Source organism: Aristolochia californica, unplaced genomic scaffold, assembly GCF_029961685.1.
Source record: "Aristolochia californica isolate CCGP_79_NKW_82.1479 unplaced genomic scaffold, dmAriCali1.0.hap1 SCAF_1, whole genome shotgun sequence".
Lineage (NCBI taxonomy): Eukaryota > Viridiplantae > Streptophyta > Magnoliopsida > Piperales > Aristolochiaceae > Aristolochia > Aristolochia californica.
The window spans coordinates 53,306,465-53,324,994 of record NW_027181770.1 but is presented as its reverse complement, the minus strand read 5'-3'; the positions used below and the strand labels follow the sequence as shown (position 1 = coordinate 53,324,994).

Below are 18,530 nucleotides of genomic sequence, written 5' to 3'. Positions count from 1 at the left end.
CGCAGTTCTAAAGCACGAGCTATATTCATAGCGCTGGATAAGTCAACAGGTGTATAGAGCTCCACCTCAAGCTTTAAGGCCTCAGTCAGTCCTACTGTAAACAACGCAACTTGCTGATCCACTTGTACCATACTGCTTGCTCGTGCTAATTTTTCCTGGAACAATTTTTGATATTGCTCCACAACCCCAGTTTGGCATAGTAAAACCAAATCTCCCAAAGGGTTACTGTAAGCTGGAGGACCAAAACAGAGAGAACACAGTCGCTTAAATTCATCCTAATCTACCACCTCGCTATCAACCTCAACTAGCTGGTACCAAAGTTGTGCTTCCCCTAGTAAGTGAAAAACAGCTACGTTGACTCGGTCATAGGTTGGGAATCGCTGATGGCTAAATTTTTTTCGCATCGATACAACCATATCAAAGGGTCTTCTGACCCATTATAAGTAGGGAAATCCATTTTAGTATACCTCGGAACAGTGCCTCCCCCTGGTAGAAGTGTCCCCCCGGAATGAGGGGTCCTTGTTGTCCCGATAAACTCGTGCGCCTCGAAAATTCATCTCCCCCTCTGTTATACAAATGGTCCCCTACTCTCTGATCTGGAATGAGAGGTACAGTGCATGCCCCCTGGTTGAGGTGTCCCCCCCGGAATGAAGGGTCCTTGCTGACCCGAGAAACTCGTGGGTCTAGTAAACTCATCTCCCCCTCTGATCTGCGAATGGTCTCCCGAAATTGGGTTCTTGCCAGTGCTCAGACCAGTCTCCATACTATCCATCCTTCCTTTCAAGGTTTCCAAACTGAGAGTGAACTTCTCCTCCAATGCAACAAATTTCTTGCTAGTAGTTAGACCATTCTCCATGTTATCCATTCTTCCCTTCAAGGTCTCCATATCGATATCAATTTTTGAGAACCTCTCTAGGACAGTATCAAATTTTCTTTCAAGCAATTCAAAGTATTCATTGGTGTTTCTCTCTGCCAGGTTACCTTGCCCTGATTACCTAATTTATGAAAGTATTCATTGGTGCTTCTCTCTGCCGGGTTACCCTGCTCTGATACCTCTCTGCATTGGTAGTTGCATGAATTCAAAAACCCTACTCATTGACGTGAGGTATAAAGTGGGGTTTCATAATTGGATCCTTAAAACAATCTCTTGATTGAATTGGTGCATCTATAATTGAGAAAAGGAAACTCCTTTTCAATTATAACGTGGGAGGGAAGAAAAAAAGTTTATTTTCACAAAAAACGTGTTAAGAAACCCTCTAATAGTGCTAGATCCTTATCTGACTCACCGAGTTACTAAATCCATGGCTAGGGACCATAACAACTTGGTATCAGAGCAGGGTAACCCGACAGATATCAGCAGCCATGAATTGCTTGAAGCTATCCTCAAAGGCACTGCAGATAATGAGAAAATATTTGCTGAATTGGAGGAGAGGTTCTCTAAGGTTGATATCGGTATGGAGACCTTGAATGGAAGAATGGACAGCATGGAGACTGGTCTGACTACTGGAAGGAACACAACTCCAGAGCAAAGAGGAGGGGACCATTCATATAACAGAGGGGGAGATGAGTTTACGAAGCGCACGAGTTTCTCCGGCCAGCAAGGACCCTTCATCCTAGGGGGACCCTTCAACCAGGGGGGAGGCACTGTACATGGCCAGCAAGGACCCTTCATCCCGGGGGGACCCTTCCACCAGGGAGGAGGCACAGTACCTAGGTACACTAAACTTGAATTTCCCACTTATAATGGGTCAGAAGACCCTTTGGTATGGCTATATCGTTGCAAAATTTTTTTGCCCATCAACGAGTACCAGCGTATGATAAAGTGGGGGTGGCTGTTTTCCACTTACTAGGAGAAGCACAACTCTGGTATCAACAAGTTGAGGCGGATAGACCAGTTGTGGAGTGGGAAGAATTTAAGAATTTATGCTCTCTTCGTTTTGGTCCTCCGGCATACAGCAATCCCTTGGTGATTTGGTTCTGTTACGACAAACTGGTTCCGCGGAGCAATATCAGAAATTGTTCCAGGAAAATTTAGCATGAGCAAACGGTATAGTACGAGTGGACCAACAAGTGGCGTTATTTACAGCAGGCCTGACGGAGGCATTAAAGCTTGAGGTGGAGCTCTATGCACCGATTACATTATCACACGCGATGAATATTGCCCGTGCTTTAGAACTGCGGCAGAAGGCCCTACACAGACGACCCACATGGTCAGGGGAGAGGAGCACTTCCTCTACCTGGCAGAGCAAACACAATTATCATCAGGGGGTTCGGACCACAACACCTCCTCCCAGACACACTCCGAGCACCACTTTACTAGGGGATACGAAATCGAGCAGTCATCCACCTCAGTACATAAAGAAATTGACAAGTGCTGAGATGATGGAGAGGCGGTCCAAAAATCTGTGTTACAACTGTGATGAACCATATCGGGTTGGTCATCAGTGCAAAAGATTGTTTTTAATTGATACAGTTGAAGATGATGATATCGAGGTGACCGAGGATATGATAGAGGAAGCACCACCGGAAATTTCCTTGCATGCAATTACTGGGCAAAAGTCGCCCAAAACCATGCAAGTCAGAGCTCAGATCTTCGATCAGGAACTCGTGGGCCTAGTGGACTCGGGGAACACCCACAATTTTCTTACTTTGACGGCGGCCCAGCACCTGCAGTTACAGATTCTTCCCCATCTGACAGCCACGGTCTTAGTGGCCAATGGGGAGAAGGTTCCTAGCTACGGAATCAGCAAGGCGGTAAATTTTACTATTGGCACTACTTTGTTTCATGCTGAGTTTTTTGTTATTCCTCTGGCTGGTTTTGATATGGTATTGGGAATCAAATGGTTACAAACGTTGGGACCCATTTTGTGGGACTTTTCTGTATTGACAATGAGTTTTGTCCTACGTGGTAGCCAAGTGCTCCTACAAGGAAGTCAGACAGAAACAGAGCAGCACATTCATTCTCTGACTGCCCCGGATAATTCAGTAGGCAGTAATGATGGCATGATTGATGAGTTCTCCGACCTTTTCTGTGAGCCTACAGGGCTCCCCCCGCTCAGACAGTGTGATCACCGTATATGTTTGAAACCAGGGTCAGATGTGGTAGTTGTTCGTCCGTATCGGTACCCTCACCTCCAGAAAGATGAGATTGAAAGACAGTGCCAGGCGATGCTACAACATGGCCTTATTCGTAGCAGTAGGTCCCCCTTCTCTTCACCAGTTCTGCTCGTGAAGAAACATGATGGGACTTGGCGCTTTTGTGTTGATTATCGTGAGTTGAACGCGCTGACAGTAAAAGACAAATTTCCCATTCTAGTGGTGGAGGAGCTCCTCGATGAGCTACATGGATCGTGGGTCTTCACAAAATTAGACTTATGGTCTGGGTATCATCAGATTTGCATGCATCCAGCAGATATTGAAAAGACGGCATTCCGAACACATCACGACCACTTTGAATTTGTGGTCATGCCTTTTGGGCTATCAAATGCTCATTCTACTTTCCAAGCATTGATGAATGAGGTATTTAGCTCTTACCTTCGAAAATTTGTACTTGTTTTTTTTTATGATATACTCATATATAGCAAATCTCGAGATGACCGCTTAGCACATTTGAGAATTGTATTTGATTTATTGCGAGCACACCAATTATATTTGAAGAAGTCCAAATGCTCATTTGGGGCATCTCATGTTGCTTACCTGGGCCACATTATTTCCTATGAGGGGGTCATTGTTGATCCCAAGAAGATTCAAGCCATTAGTGAGTGGCCACAGCCTCAGTCTTGCTCAGCAGTACGAGGATTCTTGGGTTTGGCAGGTTATTACCAGAAATTTATTCGGAGTTTTGGTCCGTTGGCAGCACCTTTGACAAACCTCAAAAAAAATTCCTTTCAGTGGAACGAGGAGGCTTCCATGGCATTTGATGCACTCAAGAATGCTCTTGCATCTACACCGGTGTTACAGCTTCCAAATTTTGATGACTTGTTTGTGATAGAATGTGATGCTTCTGGTGGGGGCATTGGGGCCGTGTTGCATCAGAACTCCCACCCCATTGCTTATTTAAGTCGACAGTTGGCCTCTCGTTATTAGAAATTGGCTGCATATGAATGCGAGTTGATCGGGTTGGCCAAGGCGGTCCAACACTGGCGGCCATATGTATGGGGACGTACTTTTCTCATATGCACTGATCATTATAGTCTCAAGTTCTTACTTGAGCAGTGTCTCACGACGTCACCACAACAACATTAGATTAGTAAGTTGATGAGCTTTGATTTCTCAGTGGAGTATCATGCGGGGCAGATTAAACAAGGCGGCAGATGCCTTGTCTAGACGTTTTGAACATCAGCAGCTCGTCTATGCCATCAGCCAGCCTCGTTTTCTCATTCTATATATGGTTCGTGATGCGCATGCCACACTTCCAACACTACAGGCACCAAAAAATTTCCAATGGGGAGATAGATTCTAAGTGGTCCATTCAGGATTCACTAATTTGCTATAAGCAGCGGATTTACCTTCCGACCACGTTCGAGTTGATTCCAGCCATTCTCTCAGCTTGTCATGATTCTACCCATGAGGGGTTACAGAAGACGTTGTGGCGTATTCGGGCGGATTTCTATTGGCCGGCTATGAAGTCCTCCATTACTACATATGTCTCTGATTGTCAGGTATGTCAAAGGAACAAATCAGATCATTTGAGTCCTGCAGGTCTTCTCCAGCCTCTCGCTCTCCCTACTCAGGTATGGGCAGATATTTCAATGGACTTCGTGGAGGGTCTTCCCCTCTCAGCCGGGAAGTCTGTTTTGTTTGTGGTGGTTGATCGCTTCTCCAAGTATGGTCATTTTATTCCAATGGCTCACCCCTACACGGCAGCCCGCATGGCTCAGACCTTCTTGGAGCATATTGTACGCTTACTTGACATTCCTGAATCTATTGTGAGTGATCGGGACATGGTTTTCACGAGTACTTTCTGGAGGGAACTGTTTCGACTGAGTGGCACGCAATTGAAATTTTCCTCCGCATATCACCCTCAGATGGATGGCCAAACCGAGGTGGTTAATCAGACCATCGAGATGCATCTCCGGTGCTTAGTGGGAGATCGACCGAAATAGTGGGTCCAATGGCTACCTTGGGCAGAATACTGTTATAACACTTCATTCCACTCGACCTTGTAGTCCTCTCCTTTTCGGGTTCTTTATGGGAGGGACCCCCCGAGGCTTCTCTCTTATACAGGAGGTACCACCCGTGTGGATGCCATTGATGAGGCACTCATGGATCGAGATCAGGTGTTGAAGTTTACAGACCGACTACAAAAGGCTCAGGACCGAATGACTATGGCTTACAACAAGAGCCACTGGGATGTCTCATACGTGGTTGGGGACTATGTGTGGCTACGTCTTCGGCAGTACTGACAACACTCTCTCGCCGGGCCAATGCGCCATAAGCTATCCCCCAAGTACTTTGGGCCCATTGCCATTATTCGACACGTCGGGCAGGTGGCGTATCAACTAAAATTGCCGGACACAGCGAAGCTGCATGATGTGTTTCATGTCTCACTACTGAAACCTCACAAGGGGCCAACCCCTTCTTCTCCACTGTTCCTTCCTCCAGTGGACAATGGTCACGTCATTTTGACACCTTACGCAGTGTTCCGGGCGCGTGTGACGAATGACCAGTGGGACATCCTCGTGCAGTGGACCCCTACAGACCCCGAGGCAGCGACATGGGAGCGGTTAGAGACCTTCAAACAGGTCTATCCAGCTTACGAGCTTGAGGACAAGCTCTTTCTCCAAGGGGAGGCAGATGTTATGGACTCAATAACACACCGAGTCACTCAGAAGACGAGGCAATGACTCACCAAGTCACCTAATTTTACTTTTATTACTTATGTTGCTTTTAATTTCGAATTTGATTGATTATGTAATAAGACTTGAAGGTAGGGGTATAGTTGAGATTTATAAACCTAACCCTAACCTATCTTGGCGTGAATGACCCTATTTAAAGGGTAAGGAATGAGAAATAAGGTAAGTTCGGATTTAGAGTAAAATAGAGTAATTAGGTTCTTGCTAGGTTCCCTATCCTAGGGTTCTTGGCTTGAACTATCCTTGGTTGTTTGCTGCATCCATTGGGGAGTCTTTGAGGAGATCTTGGAAGGAAAAGGAGGAGCAATCAGCCTTCTCTTCCATGCTGCAATAGTCATCCATCTCTTCCACGAACCAGCAATGAGGGAAGGAGGATTTGCGTGAGCCTTAGCATCAAGAAAGGGATTTTCGAGTTGCTGATTGAAGGAGGTCTTCAAGAGGTATTTTTATCTATCTTTTCCGAGTTTAGAAGAGCTAGAGACTACCCTCTTTACATTCAGCATTGGTAGTTGCACGAATTCAGAAACCCTACTCATTGACGTGAGGTATAAAGTGGGGTTTCATAATTGGATCCTTAAAACAGTATCTTGATTGAATTGGTGCATCTATAATTGAGAAAAGAAAACTCCTTTTCAATTATAACGTGTGAGGGAAGAAAAAGAGAGTTTCTTTTCACAAAAACGTGTTAAGAAACCCTCTAACAGTGCTGGATCCTTATTTGACTCACCGAGTTACTAGATCCATGGCTAAGGACCATAACAATATGAACATGTTGAGTACCATGGAGACAAAAAATGGTGGTCCTAAGGACTCGAGAGAGTGGTATTTAAGCTAGAGGCAATAAACAACAAAGAATAGTCTCTAGAAGATTCTCAATCCTCCCGTTGACCTTGTTGAAACTCGATTTACGCAACCTTTTGCTATTATTTGGGTCGCAAGAACAACTACCTGAGTCGCCCGAATGTCATCCAAAGTTTCTTCAAGTGTTGAGACGGTCTATGGATGATGAAGTGCCTTCTTTAGTGCGTCTCCTCTTCACAAATTCGAACTGGTCTGCTTGAGGCTCTGGACTTAACTCATCTCCGGATCCAGCTGGTTGAGGGGCGACATTTCTTTGAATCGTATCTTTTTGAACCTATTGACCTCGCTATTTTGGGAAGCCAAAAGTAGATCACCTCGGAATTCACATTAGTACTTTTTCTTTCCTTAAGTGATTTACTTTCCAATTGTAGTAACCCTCTCTAAGTTGATTTTCAAGAACTATCCACTTTTAAATTATAAGTTCAATTTCCAAATAGCTTCATAAATAAAAATCAAATCGGACTGCATTCATTGGATCTATTCTTCACTGTTGGTTGGCACAATTAGATCAAGGGTAGATTTTGACTTTCATTGTAATATCATCCTAGTTGAGAGGCATATAGTGTGCCTTAATTCTAAACCAAAAGATCCTTGCTAGTATAACTGGACAAGCATTGTGTAAGCAAATTCAAAGTAAACCTCAATTTACATCTATTGCAAAGCCTTTTCATCTATGATTGGTCTATTGCACCTATAGTGAGTCGTGCTCACCAGTTGATAGACATTTGTTGCCTTCTAAACTGTGGCTTGTTATTGTGGCATGAGTGTCCTTGAGTTGCGCTGGGTTTTTGTAGCTAATTAGTTGTTGATAGGCTTCTATAGCCTAGTTATTGTAATTGACTTTTGTAGTCATTCATTGTAAGTGTTGTTAGCCAATAGATTTAGAAGATTTAATTTGAAAATGTAGAGACACTTTGAGAGTGGATTTGTTTAAGTTGTGGACCACTAAAAAAGTCATGTGTTACTTTGTGTGATTATGTCATTTGACTAAACAAATTGATTCATCCCCTGGACACACACACACACACACAGACACACAGGTTTGTAACTTTTAGGGACCTAAAATAATGAACGATATATGAATAAAGGGAGAGAGAGAGAGAGGTAGAGAGAGAGAGAGAGAGGGAAAGGGTTGAGGGGTAGAGACAGAAGAAGATGAAGGGCTAAGAGGGGTTGAGAGGAGGGAGGAAGCAAAGATAGAAGAGAGAGGTTATTCGAACTATTTGTTATGTGTTTGCTATATATTGGTTTTTAAACATCAATAGTGCAAGCATGGAATGGGAAACCTTAGCCCTCATAGTGCAGATAATAAAAGGTCACCCATCATTTGTGATGACTCCCTTGCCTCTACAACTTGCATATGTGAAGCATGGGGTGCTCTATTGGGTAGTGAGCAACCTCCCACTACCTTTGCTATGGTGGAGGTCCCCTATTGCTTGCGAGGGTGTGTTGTATGAAGTTGGGTCCAAGGCCCATTCCAAAATGACTAGCCAACTTAGAAAATCTCTTTCCCAATTAATAAACTCAAGTTCTTTGTACTCACTAATCTATGTAGGACTATTCTTTAACACCCTTCTCACGTGTATGCCCTCTTTTGTGGCTCTATATGTGGATAATTTAGGTGGGGGCCTACATATGAGTACCTGGTTTGATACTATGTGAAGTTGGTCCAAGGCCCATCGCAAAATGACTAGCCAACTTAAGAAACCTATGTCCCAACTAATAAACTCAAGATCTTTGTACTCAATAATCCATGTGGGACTATTCCTTACTCCCCCGCACGTGTAAGCCCTTTTTTTGTGGCACTACATGTGGATAATTTTGGTGAAGTCTCCACATATGAGTACCTGATCTGATACCATGTGAAGTTGGGTCCAAGTCCCATCCCAAAATGACTAGTCAAGTTAGGAAACCTCTTTCCAACTAGTAAACTCAAGTTCTTTGTACTCACTAATCTATGTAGGGTTATTCCTTATCATGAGGATGCCTCCTCACTTTGCAAGGTGGTAGTGTTGTCCTTCCTATTCCAGCCAACAATGATGGAAGAAAGTTACTTCACTTTTGTTTGAGGTAGAGAAGTCTCCCCTTACCTGCCGACATAGAGGGGAGAGGAAAACTTCCCTCGCTGAGTTACTCCATGAGGAAGGCTCTCCAACCTTTCAAGGCATTGGGCTAGGTAAATTTTGCCCACTCTAAATTACAGTACAACCTGACAGTCAAAAGCTTATTAAGTTGCTCCTAATTAGATGGTGGAGTGTAAGAGTATTCTTATGAGGGCATATTTTGAATACAATCCTTTTAAATACTAAATTTTCTATTGTAGATCAATTCTAATTGCATTCCACATAATCCATTAAATTCAAGGATATTAAGGTATTTATTTTTTATAAAATTACTTTAAAAAATAAAATAGACCCACATATGGGTCCTTTTTTTTTAAAAAAAAAAGTCCTACTACAAGAGCTAAGAGAGGATAATTTAATAATTTTATTTTTTTAAAACTTTTAAATTTTATTAGCTTAGTTATCTATTAAACTCCAACTAGGAAGCAGTATTTGAAAATACCACATCTAATGGGACATGTCCGAAAACGGATAAACGATGGACTAGAGTACCTCTAAACACAGGTAAGTGCATCTAAATTTTAGTTTGAAGATTAAAATGTGAATCAAATGACACATTTATTCTTATTCTACATATGTCTATGATCTCATGTATTTATGTTAATATATTATTTGTAATTTTTAATGATAAAGTAGAGGTAATAGCATTATTGTTAATAAGATAAAAATAAGGATGTTCTTATAAATAGCATAACTTTTCTACAGAAGAAATGACTGCACTTGAACCAGCCTCTTTTCCCTCTTCCAAAATGTGGCATATACATAGAAAAGTTACAAGTGCATGAATAAGGATAGATGCTTTCATTGTTTCCTTTACCAACCAGAAAAGGGCACAAAATAATGCAAAAATCTTGTAGCACGCTAACATACTGTAATTGTAACAACCACACACCATGAAAAATGGCCGACAGATACCTAGAAGGGCATTGAGTGTTTTGGTGATGATCAGCACTCTATCCCGCATTGCCGAAGGATGGGTCCTTGTTGCTTCGGCAGGAAAGGATCAATCCGAACCCACAACAGAGAGAAAATGGAGGCGAGGAGAATTGACCACAAGACTACAATGGTAGGCGTCCTGTTTTGCCTCCCCATCAAACCCTTGAGGAAAGGATAGAGATGGACGATGACCCAGAAGGCGAAGAACAGCTTCCCGAACAATGGCCCCCATGAACCGTAGCCATTGTTAATGGCATCGGATACCCCGGCTACGACTCCTACCATATTCAGTATGAGCAGCGTGGTCGGGGGGATCAGTAGGGTTGTCCATTTGAAAAGGTAAAGCTCCCCGAATTCGCTGTCCTCTCCTGCCTTTGCTGTGACAGTGAAGTTTGTATCGACTCCTCCCAGGACTTTCAGGAAGCCTTGGAAGACGGCGAAGAGGTGAGCCGAAACCCCTCCGATCACCCAGAACTGTTCGTTGCGCCACCAGTCCTGGATGCTGACGCTACTCCATCTCAGCTCCAGTACACCGGTCGCGATAATGGAGAGGAAGAGAGCCATGAACCATATGCTAGCTAGATTGGTCAGCTGAAATGAAAGACAATAGAAATTATTAAGTTCTTACAGATACGACTTCAATAAGAGAATTGGGGATCGATGGACTCACTAAAATGATACTTACAGTGGGTATGATGAATTTCCCGGTGAGGAGACAGACTGCCGGAATAGTGCAGTAGGCAAGCAAGGGGATGGAAGTGAAGGGGTAGACAATAGTGTTCGTATATGCAAACCTCTCTAGCCATTTTAGTTTCCCTCCGTAACCGTACCAAAGAGGACAATGTCGGCTGAGGAAGATCTCCACTGAACCCAGAGCCCACCGAAGAACTTGGTGCAGCCGATCCGAAAGGTTAATGGGTGCAGAACCTTTGAACGCCGGTCTCTCGGGCATACAGTACACAGACTTCCATCCTCTGCAGTGCATCTTAAATCCTGTCAAGATGTCTTCTGTAACCGACCCGTAGATCCACCCGATCTGCCATGAGAAAGAAGAGATAACTTAGCGTTCGCCTGCACAGAACTCTGGCAGAAATTAAAAAGGGTTGCTTTATATATACCTCTTTGCCCCACTCCGTCTTCTCTTCGTAGCCACAACTTATAACGTGAACGGCCTCCTTAATCAGCGTATTTGGGTTGGTTCCTTGAGGAAGGCCGCCTTCTTCCATGAGGGTGGACGTGATAAAGACTGGCGACTGACCAAATCGCTTCTCGAAATTTTTCTGCGACATGAGAGAAGATTTCTCCAATTCGTCGTAACCTTCTAATCCTTCTTCTATGTCTTCGAGGTCGAAGGGCGGCGACGACCCTTTCTTTGAATACTGCTTCTTCATCATTGCCTTCTTCTTGCCGTGGAACCCTCCCAATCCTCCTCTTCCTGCCTTCTTCTTCGATTTTCTCGAACCACCGCAGCAGCAACAACACCAAGAAGGCCAGCAGTCGCATGTCATCTTTGGCCGCTTTTGAGAAACCGGGGGATCGTACCCATACAAGGCTGGACGGTTGAACACACAACCTGTGCCTACATAAACCGGGCCTTGAATTCCATCTAAGCCTCTCATGTTAATCTACATAGTGGAGAAGATAAGAGACAAGTATCAGTACAGTTTGAGATTCAAATTACCAACAAAACTTGAATCAAAAGCAACGGAGGTGTTTATATGTAAGGTCTTACATCAAAGAAGACGACGTTGCGGTTGGCGTATCGATCGTGTCGATCAATGCCATCGAACCTCTGTGGGAACTGGACGTAGCAGAGCTTCTTGCCCAGTTGAGGATCCATCAGAAAGCACATAGCTTCCCTGATAGCCTTGCTGTTATTGATATAGTGATCGCAATCGAGATTCAACATGAAAGGCGAATTTGTGAGCACAGCAGAAACTCGAACCTACAATCATTTATTTAGTTGTTAATATCTCTCCGTAGTCCAACAGAAGATATGCTCACTGAGGCTTTGCGCAGCCACTAACCAGAGCGTTCATGGCGCCGGCCTTCTTATGGTGCTGATAACCTGGACGTTTCTCGCGTGAGACGTACACAAGTCGAGGAAGCTCTTTACCTTCCACGTCGAGGGCGCCCTCACTTCCAAGGTAAACCTGAATAAAGATTATCAACATTCAAGTTTGTTGTCAATCTAGCTAGCTAGTTAAACTGGAAGGTTACAGGAAGTATATGGATAGAAAAGGGAAACGAAATCGATCGAGTTGAACCTGAATCATGCCAGGATGATCACGAGTATTGTTGCCCGGCCAGGGGGTTCCGTCTTGCATCACCCAACCTTCTTCTGGCTTCTTTTGAGCCTTAGCTACCAGGGAGTTTATCTTTACCTTGAACTCTTCATATTCTCTCTGTACAGAAAGGACATTACACATGAAGAGAAAAATTGGAGAAGCATGGCAGGCTTGTATAATGACAAAATTTAAGGCTTACTTTCATGGCGCGTCTCTCCTTGACGAAGGTTGGCTGCACCTTGTCCTTCAAATAGTCGATCTTCTGTGAAAAGTAAAACTCGGGGGCCCTGGGTTCAATGTTGAACTTCTTGCAGAAGGGGACCCATCTCCTGGCGAACTCGGCCGTCTCTGATAAGGTGTCGAACAAGAGCATGGAAGCACCATCGTCTGAGACATAGCAACTCACCTTATCGACAGGATAGTCGACAGCCAGGATCGAGAGAACAGTATTTGCAGTAATGATAGGCGGTTCTTTCAATGGGTCGACCGTGCTAACGAAGACATCAACCGGGCAGAGACGGTTGGGCTCGCCCTCGCGCTCGAAACGCAGGGAGAGGCGATCGAGGTATGTCTCGCGGTTGATAGGGAACCATTTGGGGAATTGGTCGAGTATCCATGAAAGTGCGAACCAGATTTCACAGATGACGGAGATCAGCCAAAGTGGAAAGGCGTCCTTCGCCGGCGTCAGGATACGGAAACGAAAGAAGAATGCAAGAATGACGAGACGAAGGACGATGACAATGCGATATGGGTTAATCTTGCTTGAAGGGATCGGAACCTTCCGCCAGAGTGGCTGCCGTGCTTCCGCCATCCTGAAAGACAGTAATTGAATTGAAGCGTCATTTTTTATTTTATTTTTGTAAGTTTTTTAGCTTTTACGTAAAGGAAGGAGGTTAGAGGTATCGGATCAGACATCAGAGTATAAATGCCAAAAAGCGAATAAGAACATTATCAAGTCTTACAAATAATCGTCTTCTTCCTCCTGATCGTTCCCTCCATCTTCTTTGGTCACTAGCCCCTTCTTTTCTTGTCTTGCTTTCCATTTTTCTACCCTCTCCTTCCACTCCACACCACCGAATGCATCCTTTTCGCCATCTAAATCCTTACCAACAACTACCGAAATTCCGGAAGCAAAAGAATCACAAGAAAAATTCAGTTTCGTTTTAGTAGAATAGACTTTCTTAGCAGAAACCAGATTTCCTAAATTTGAATACTACCACTCCCGGCGATGGAAGAGAAAGCTGCTCCATTTCGATGCCATTGTCGGTTGTTCTCCCCGTTCTCCTGAGGAGAAAATAGTTCTGTTAATTCAGTTGCTCCCCGATTATAACTCCAAACAATTAGAGAAGAAGATCTGAAACTAAAAGATCTAATTGCAAAAGAGCTCGTTTAGCAATTATTTGCAAGATGTTGTTTGGTTATCAACTAATCTGAAAGCCCCAACAACGTATAAAGACAAAAAGCCTCTCCTATCTTTTGTGGCGTATAATCTGATGGAAGTTGTTAATGTTGATTACCGATTGATTCGCAGCGTGTTGATCGCCGGTCTCATTCTGGTTCTTGATCTGGAATTCATCTTCCAAATCATCTGCATCGACGCTCTCCTCTTCGTCTCCACCAACTCGTGCACACCCTGAAAATATGAAATGACGGGTTTCATCTATAATTTTTCTCCTTGCAAGTCTTGAACGAATATCTCGAGGATTACGCTACAAGTCTCTAGATGGTGCAGTCTATAACATCTAATATACTAATCTCATCACAGTTCACAATCAACTTTTGGTGATCAAAGTACTCCAGGAAAAACAACAGATAGATGCCGGGTTGATATGTCTCAAGCTGATCTGCTCAAGTAATGCATGAAGAACTTATAAAGAAAACTTTTAAAAATGTACAGGAAACGGCGTTCGATGGAAAGAACCTTTGTGACGCTTGTAACGAGTGTTGCACTGAGGGCAGCACTGACTTCCTTCACTTCTCTCGTACTCGTAACAAGGTTGGCAGACAGGGAAGCCGCACTCGTAGCACGCCACAAACTGCTCTCCGTTGTCTTTATAACCGATCTCATCCCCACAAACTCGACAAACCTTGGGCCTCGAAGACTGACGGCTTTGCAGCTTAGCCTGCCCAAATTAAAGACACAAAAAAAAAAAAAAAAAAAAATGAGAGAGCCGTAAAGATGATCATTCAAGCAAGAGAAAAGAAGAAGCCACCACCTCTTCGTGAATCCCCAGATGAGAACTAGTGACAAACCCGGAGGCCGCCATGGCCGATGGAGAAAGAAAGAGAAGTGAGTGTTGAGGAGCTCTCAGGCGAAATCAGGAGGGAGACGGTGTTCTTTATTAATGGTCAGGTGAGATGCTTGGGCTCTCCACCTACTAGTGAGTTGGAAGGTCGAGAGTTTGAGTCGAAGAGACGCCAATCGGATGGATGGTCTGATCCTACACCAACGCAAGCTCTATGCCTTCAAAACTAAGGCGTCTATACAGTAATATATGAAACAAGAGGTATGTCCCACACGCAACAAACACTCGTTGCTACTTCCAAAATGGATTATTTGACATCATTTCATATTTCCTTCTGATGACAGTCGCCTACCATCTTCAGCTCGATGGTTAGAACATGGGATAGGATGCTCAGATCTGGCTCAAGAAGAGAAAAAATTAAATTTAATTAAAATAACTAATTTACAAACTTAATTAAAAAAATACCCAATTTTGACCGATCAAACTGCACCTAATCAGTGCCATGTCAACACTATTCTTCCCCTATTTTCTTCTTCCAAAAAGACTTCTAAATGATGATGGATGGAGTGATTGGGTGGGATTTTACTATTTTTATGTGAAAAATGATCAAAGTTTGGCTTCAAGTAATCAACTTATGATTATGGAGGTTTACTTGGAGAAAGAGTTTTAAGACAAAGAGCTCATGGAAGGGAGTGTACAAAGAATCAAAATTTTATTGGTAAATACTAAGCATTATCAATATAGGTTTGATACACAAGAGCCCGAAGTGAGGTTCTCTAACCCCTTGCTTATAGCATCACTATCTGAGTGTGGATCATCTTCACCTATGTAATTTTATATACCCCTTCATTATTCAAACATTGTTAGATCATGCATGATGTTAATTACATCTCTATAATTATTTATGTTTATCTAATTTGTATTCAGGGCTGTTAGTGATGATAGAGCTTAAGTGATGATGATATTAACTTAAAAATAATAATAGTGATGTTAATAGAAGTATGTCAATTGTCATTAATAGTGATGTTATCTCTCTCTCCTTGGTCATCTTTCTTGCTCTCTTTGACTCTTCCCTCTTCTTCTTTTTCTTCTTCCTTCTTATTCCTTCTCTTCTGCATTACCAAAGATCTTAAGGCTATGGAATCTTGAAAATCAACAAGAATTATGTTTGTGATGTTGTCGATTAACACCCTCTAACACTAAGACTAGTAAAATGATTCAATTAGAGACTGACTACATTATGGAAATATTTTCTAAGGGTGAGGATCATGATCATCTCACCACTCAAAACACTTTAGTGTAACTAGAAGGACCAAACTACCTTGAATGGGCTACATCTGCCTAGATTTTTATATCCTGGGAAAAGAAAAGAAATATATCCATGTGGTAGAATATAAACCTGAACCCGCAAGTAGGATAAAAAAATCAAATAAAAATATTATGGTTTGGATATTGAGCTTTGTCAATCTAGCATTAGGAAGACCATGCTTTTCCATTTTATTGCAAGAGAAATGTAGACTTGTTAGGTAATGCCTATAGTTAGAGGGGAAATCATGCTAAGGCTTATAAAATCATCAATGATTTTGATAATTTGAAGCAGGGTAGCCAACAATTAATGACTATTATTCGAAACTTCAAGGGTTATGGGTCAAATAAAATTAATGACTATTATGCGAAACTTCAAGGGTTATGGGTCAAATATGATGAGGATACCTAGAAGATAGGAAACTCTATGTTGGGATACATATGGAACAAAGGTTATTCTAGATTTTTAGCTTGTTTGAGTAGTCAAATTCTTGGTCAAGATTCCCTTCTAGAAATTTACTTTGCTTACTCTACGATACAAAGTTAGGAGGCTAGAAAGAAATTGATGTTAAAATCTAAGCCTATTACTAATCATACTATGGAATTTTTTTTGTCTCCATGCAGGGTCAAGGAGAATAGGTAAAGCCTTGTGCACACTGTAGAGTGAAAGGGCATGGTGTGAACTTTCATTGGGTGAAATATCCACATTTGAAACAACTCTTCGATAAGGGAAAAAAATGAGGGCTAAAAAAGGGGATAACACAAGCAAACATGGTTGATCACTTGCTTCTACACCAATAGGTGACTTTGGTTCTATTTTTGTTATTCCAACTGAAACTAATGATTTAATTTGACACAATCACTATTTTCTTGTTTAGCTCAAGTAGGTAATATATCCTCCTATAATTTTTTTTTCCTTTCTCTTGGGTTATTGTTTCTAGGTCTTCAAACCATATGACAGGAAACTCCTCGTTGTTCTCTACTTATTCTCATTGTTCAGGTCAATACAAAGCTCTCTCTCTCTCTTCTCTCTCACACTCATAGGTAGACATTTCACTGCCCTTTGGTCTACATTACATGCTCCTAAGTTAACCAAAAATGTGTTATTTGTCAGTAGTCTTACAAAACAATTGAATTGCTTAGTAACATTTTACCCTTCTCATGGTGTTATTGAAAATCTATAAACAAATCAATAAATTGGGCTTGGTCATGAGGAAGGAAACTTATTTTTTGGAAGAAGCATTTTTAGTTGAACAACAATCCTCTTCTCAAAGTAGTAGTTTGGATTCTATCTCTTTGTGGCACAACAAAATTTTCCTTCAAGTTAATTTTAAAATTCTTTATCCTAAAATTTGTGAGTCAATGAATTAATTCTATTGAATGTGAGGTATATAAGTTTGCTACACGGACCAAGCCAGTGTATCCAAAGTCGAACAAAAGAAGTCATAATGCATTTGAAATTATTTATTACAATGTGTGTGACCCATAATCTGTTTCCTCTACAATGATTTCCTTTTCTTAATTATTTTTGTGGATGATTTGTTTCGATAGACTTGGTTGACTTTGACTAAATCTTATAATAAAGTTCTTGAAGTCACTCAAGGATTTTCCATATGTGCATACCTAATTCGAAAAAAAAATTCTATTCGATAATGGTCCATAATACTTTAAATATTTTTACTCAATTTTTTCATGATTTGGCTACATTCATCGATTTGTTTATACTCCTCACCAAAATGGTGGGCAAAGAGTAAAAACCAACACCTCTTAAGAGTTGGTTGATCCTTGTTATTTACTCATAGTCTTACTTCGTCTTGGTGTATCAGGTCTTGAGACTCCTTTTCAACTCCTTACACCTAAGGAGAAGTGGTTTTCAATACCTTTACAGGTTTTTGGTTGTTTGTGTTTTATCCATGAGCCAAATTGTAGTCAACCTAACCTTGATCCTAGAGTTGTCAAAGGGGTGTTTCTCCATTATTCTAGTCTACAGAAAAGGTATGCATGTTTTGATATGGTTACTCATTGGTTTTATGTCACTCAAGATGTTACCTTTTATTAATCTTAATTGTACTATGCCAAGCAGATTGCACCTCAAGGGGTGAGGCCTAGTATTCCTAGAGCCATTATGAATGATGTGTTTCCTCCTATAGTTAGTGCTTGAGAGGATAATGCTAAAGGTCCAAAATAGTAACTTGGAGGTGACACATATGACTTCAAACCATGACCAAGATGCTTGTTAGATGAAACTATCTAATCAAGTGAGTCTCAACATCTTTCTCTTTCCATTTGATGATTGTTGACACCAAAATTTACACATTGAACTAGGTCTTTTTATAAATTCACCTCGATAAGGGTATTTTAGTAATTTTAAAATCATGTGTCATTTAAGTGAGAAGGCCTATGCTCTGTATTTTATGCATAGGGTATTTGTGTAATTTTGGTAAAAAAAAAACTCAAAATTATTGACAATCCAAAGTGTCCTCAACCCAAAATATTTAAATTTTAGCTAGAAGTTCTACAAAATAGCAATGGATAAAAGGTAATTTATAGTTACAAGAAAATAATATGATAAAAGGTAATTCTCGCACCCCCCCCCCCCCCCCCCCCCCCCCCAGATCCTTCGGCAAAGGTTTTTTTTTCTCCCTCCTCCACCCACCCCCATCGGCCTACCTCCCTGTCGACCTCGGTCGCAAAGCACGGGAGGCTGAGCCTCCCGGCTTCTCTTCTCTTTTGGACTCCCTCTCTTCCTCCTCTCTTCTCCCTCCTCTCGGCCTCCTCTCCCTCTCGACCTCCGTCGCAGAGCCTCGAGGCCGAACCTCTTTTCTCCCTCTCGGCATACCATTGGAGAGTCGCCTCCGTCATAGTTTGGCCATTGCCTACTGGCCCACCGCTGAGGAAAACAATGCGTGAAGATGG

General features: G+C 42.2%; 2 protein-coding genes across 2 annotated transcripts; one reads left to right on the top strand and one right to left on the bottom strand.

Moving 5' to 3' along the window:
- Positions 1 to 5,426: 5,426 nt before the first annotated feature.
- On the top strand, positions 5,427 to 5,846 carry LOC137948759 (uncharacterized). The gene has a single exon (XM_068794923.1). It carries the CDS (start codon positions 5,427 to 5,429, stop codon positions 5,844 to 5,846), a length of 420 nt encoding a protein of 139 aa, XP_068651024.1.
- Positions 5,847 to 9,496: 3,650 nt separating this feature from the next.
- LOC137950917 (cellulose synthase A catalytic subunit 4 [UDP-forming]) lies at positions 9,497 to 14,389 on the bottom strand. Its single transcript, XM_068797583.1, has 12 exons — positions 14,280 to 14,389; positions 13,985 to 14,186; positions 13,581 to 13,696; positions 13,281 to 13,347; positions 13,026 to 13,176; positions 12,263 to 12,875; positions 12,043 to 12,180; positions 11,803 to 11,928; positions 11,508 to 11,720; positions 10,894 to 11,400; positions 10,461 to 10,811; positions 9,497 to 10,366 (listed from the first exon to the last, which is right to left on the bottom strand). The coding sequence occupies exons 1-12, from the start codon at positions 14,328 to 14,330 to the stop codon at positions 9,785 to 9,787; spliced, it is 3,117 nt and encodes a 1,038-aa protein (XP_068653684.1). The 5' UTR covers positions 14,331 to 14,389; the 3' UTR covers positions 9,497 to 9,784.
- Between the last annotated feature and the right edge of the window lie 4,141 nt (positions 14,390 to 18,530).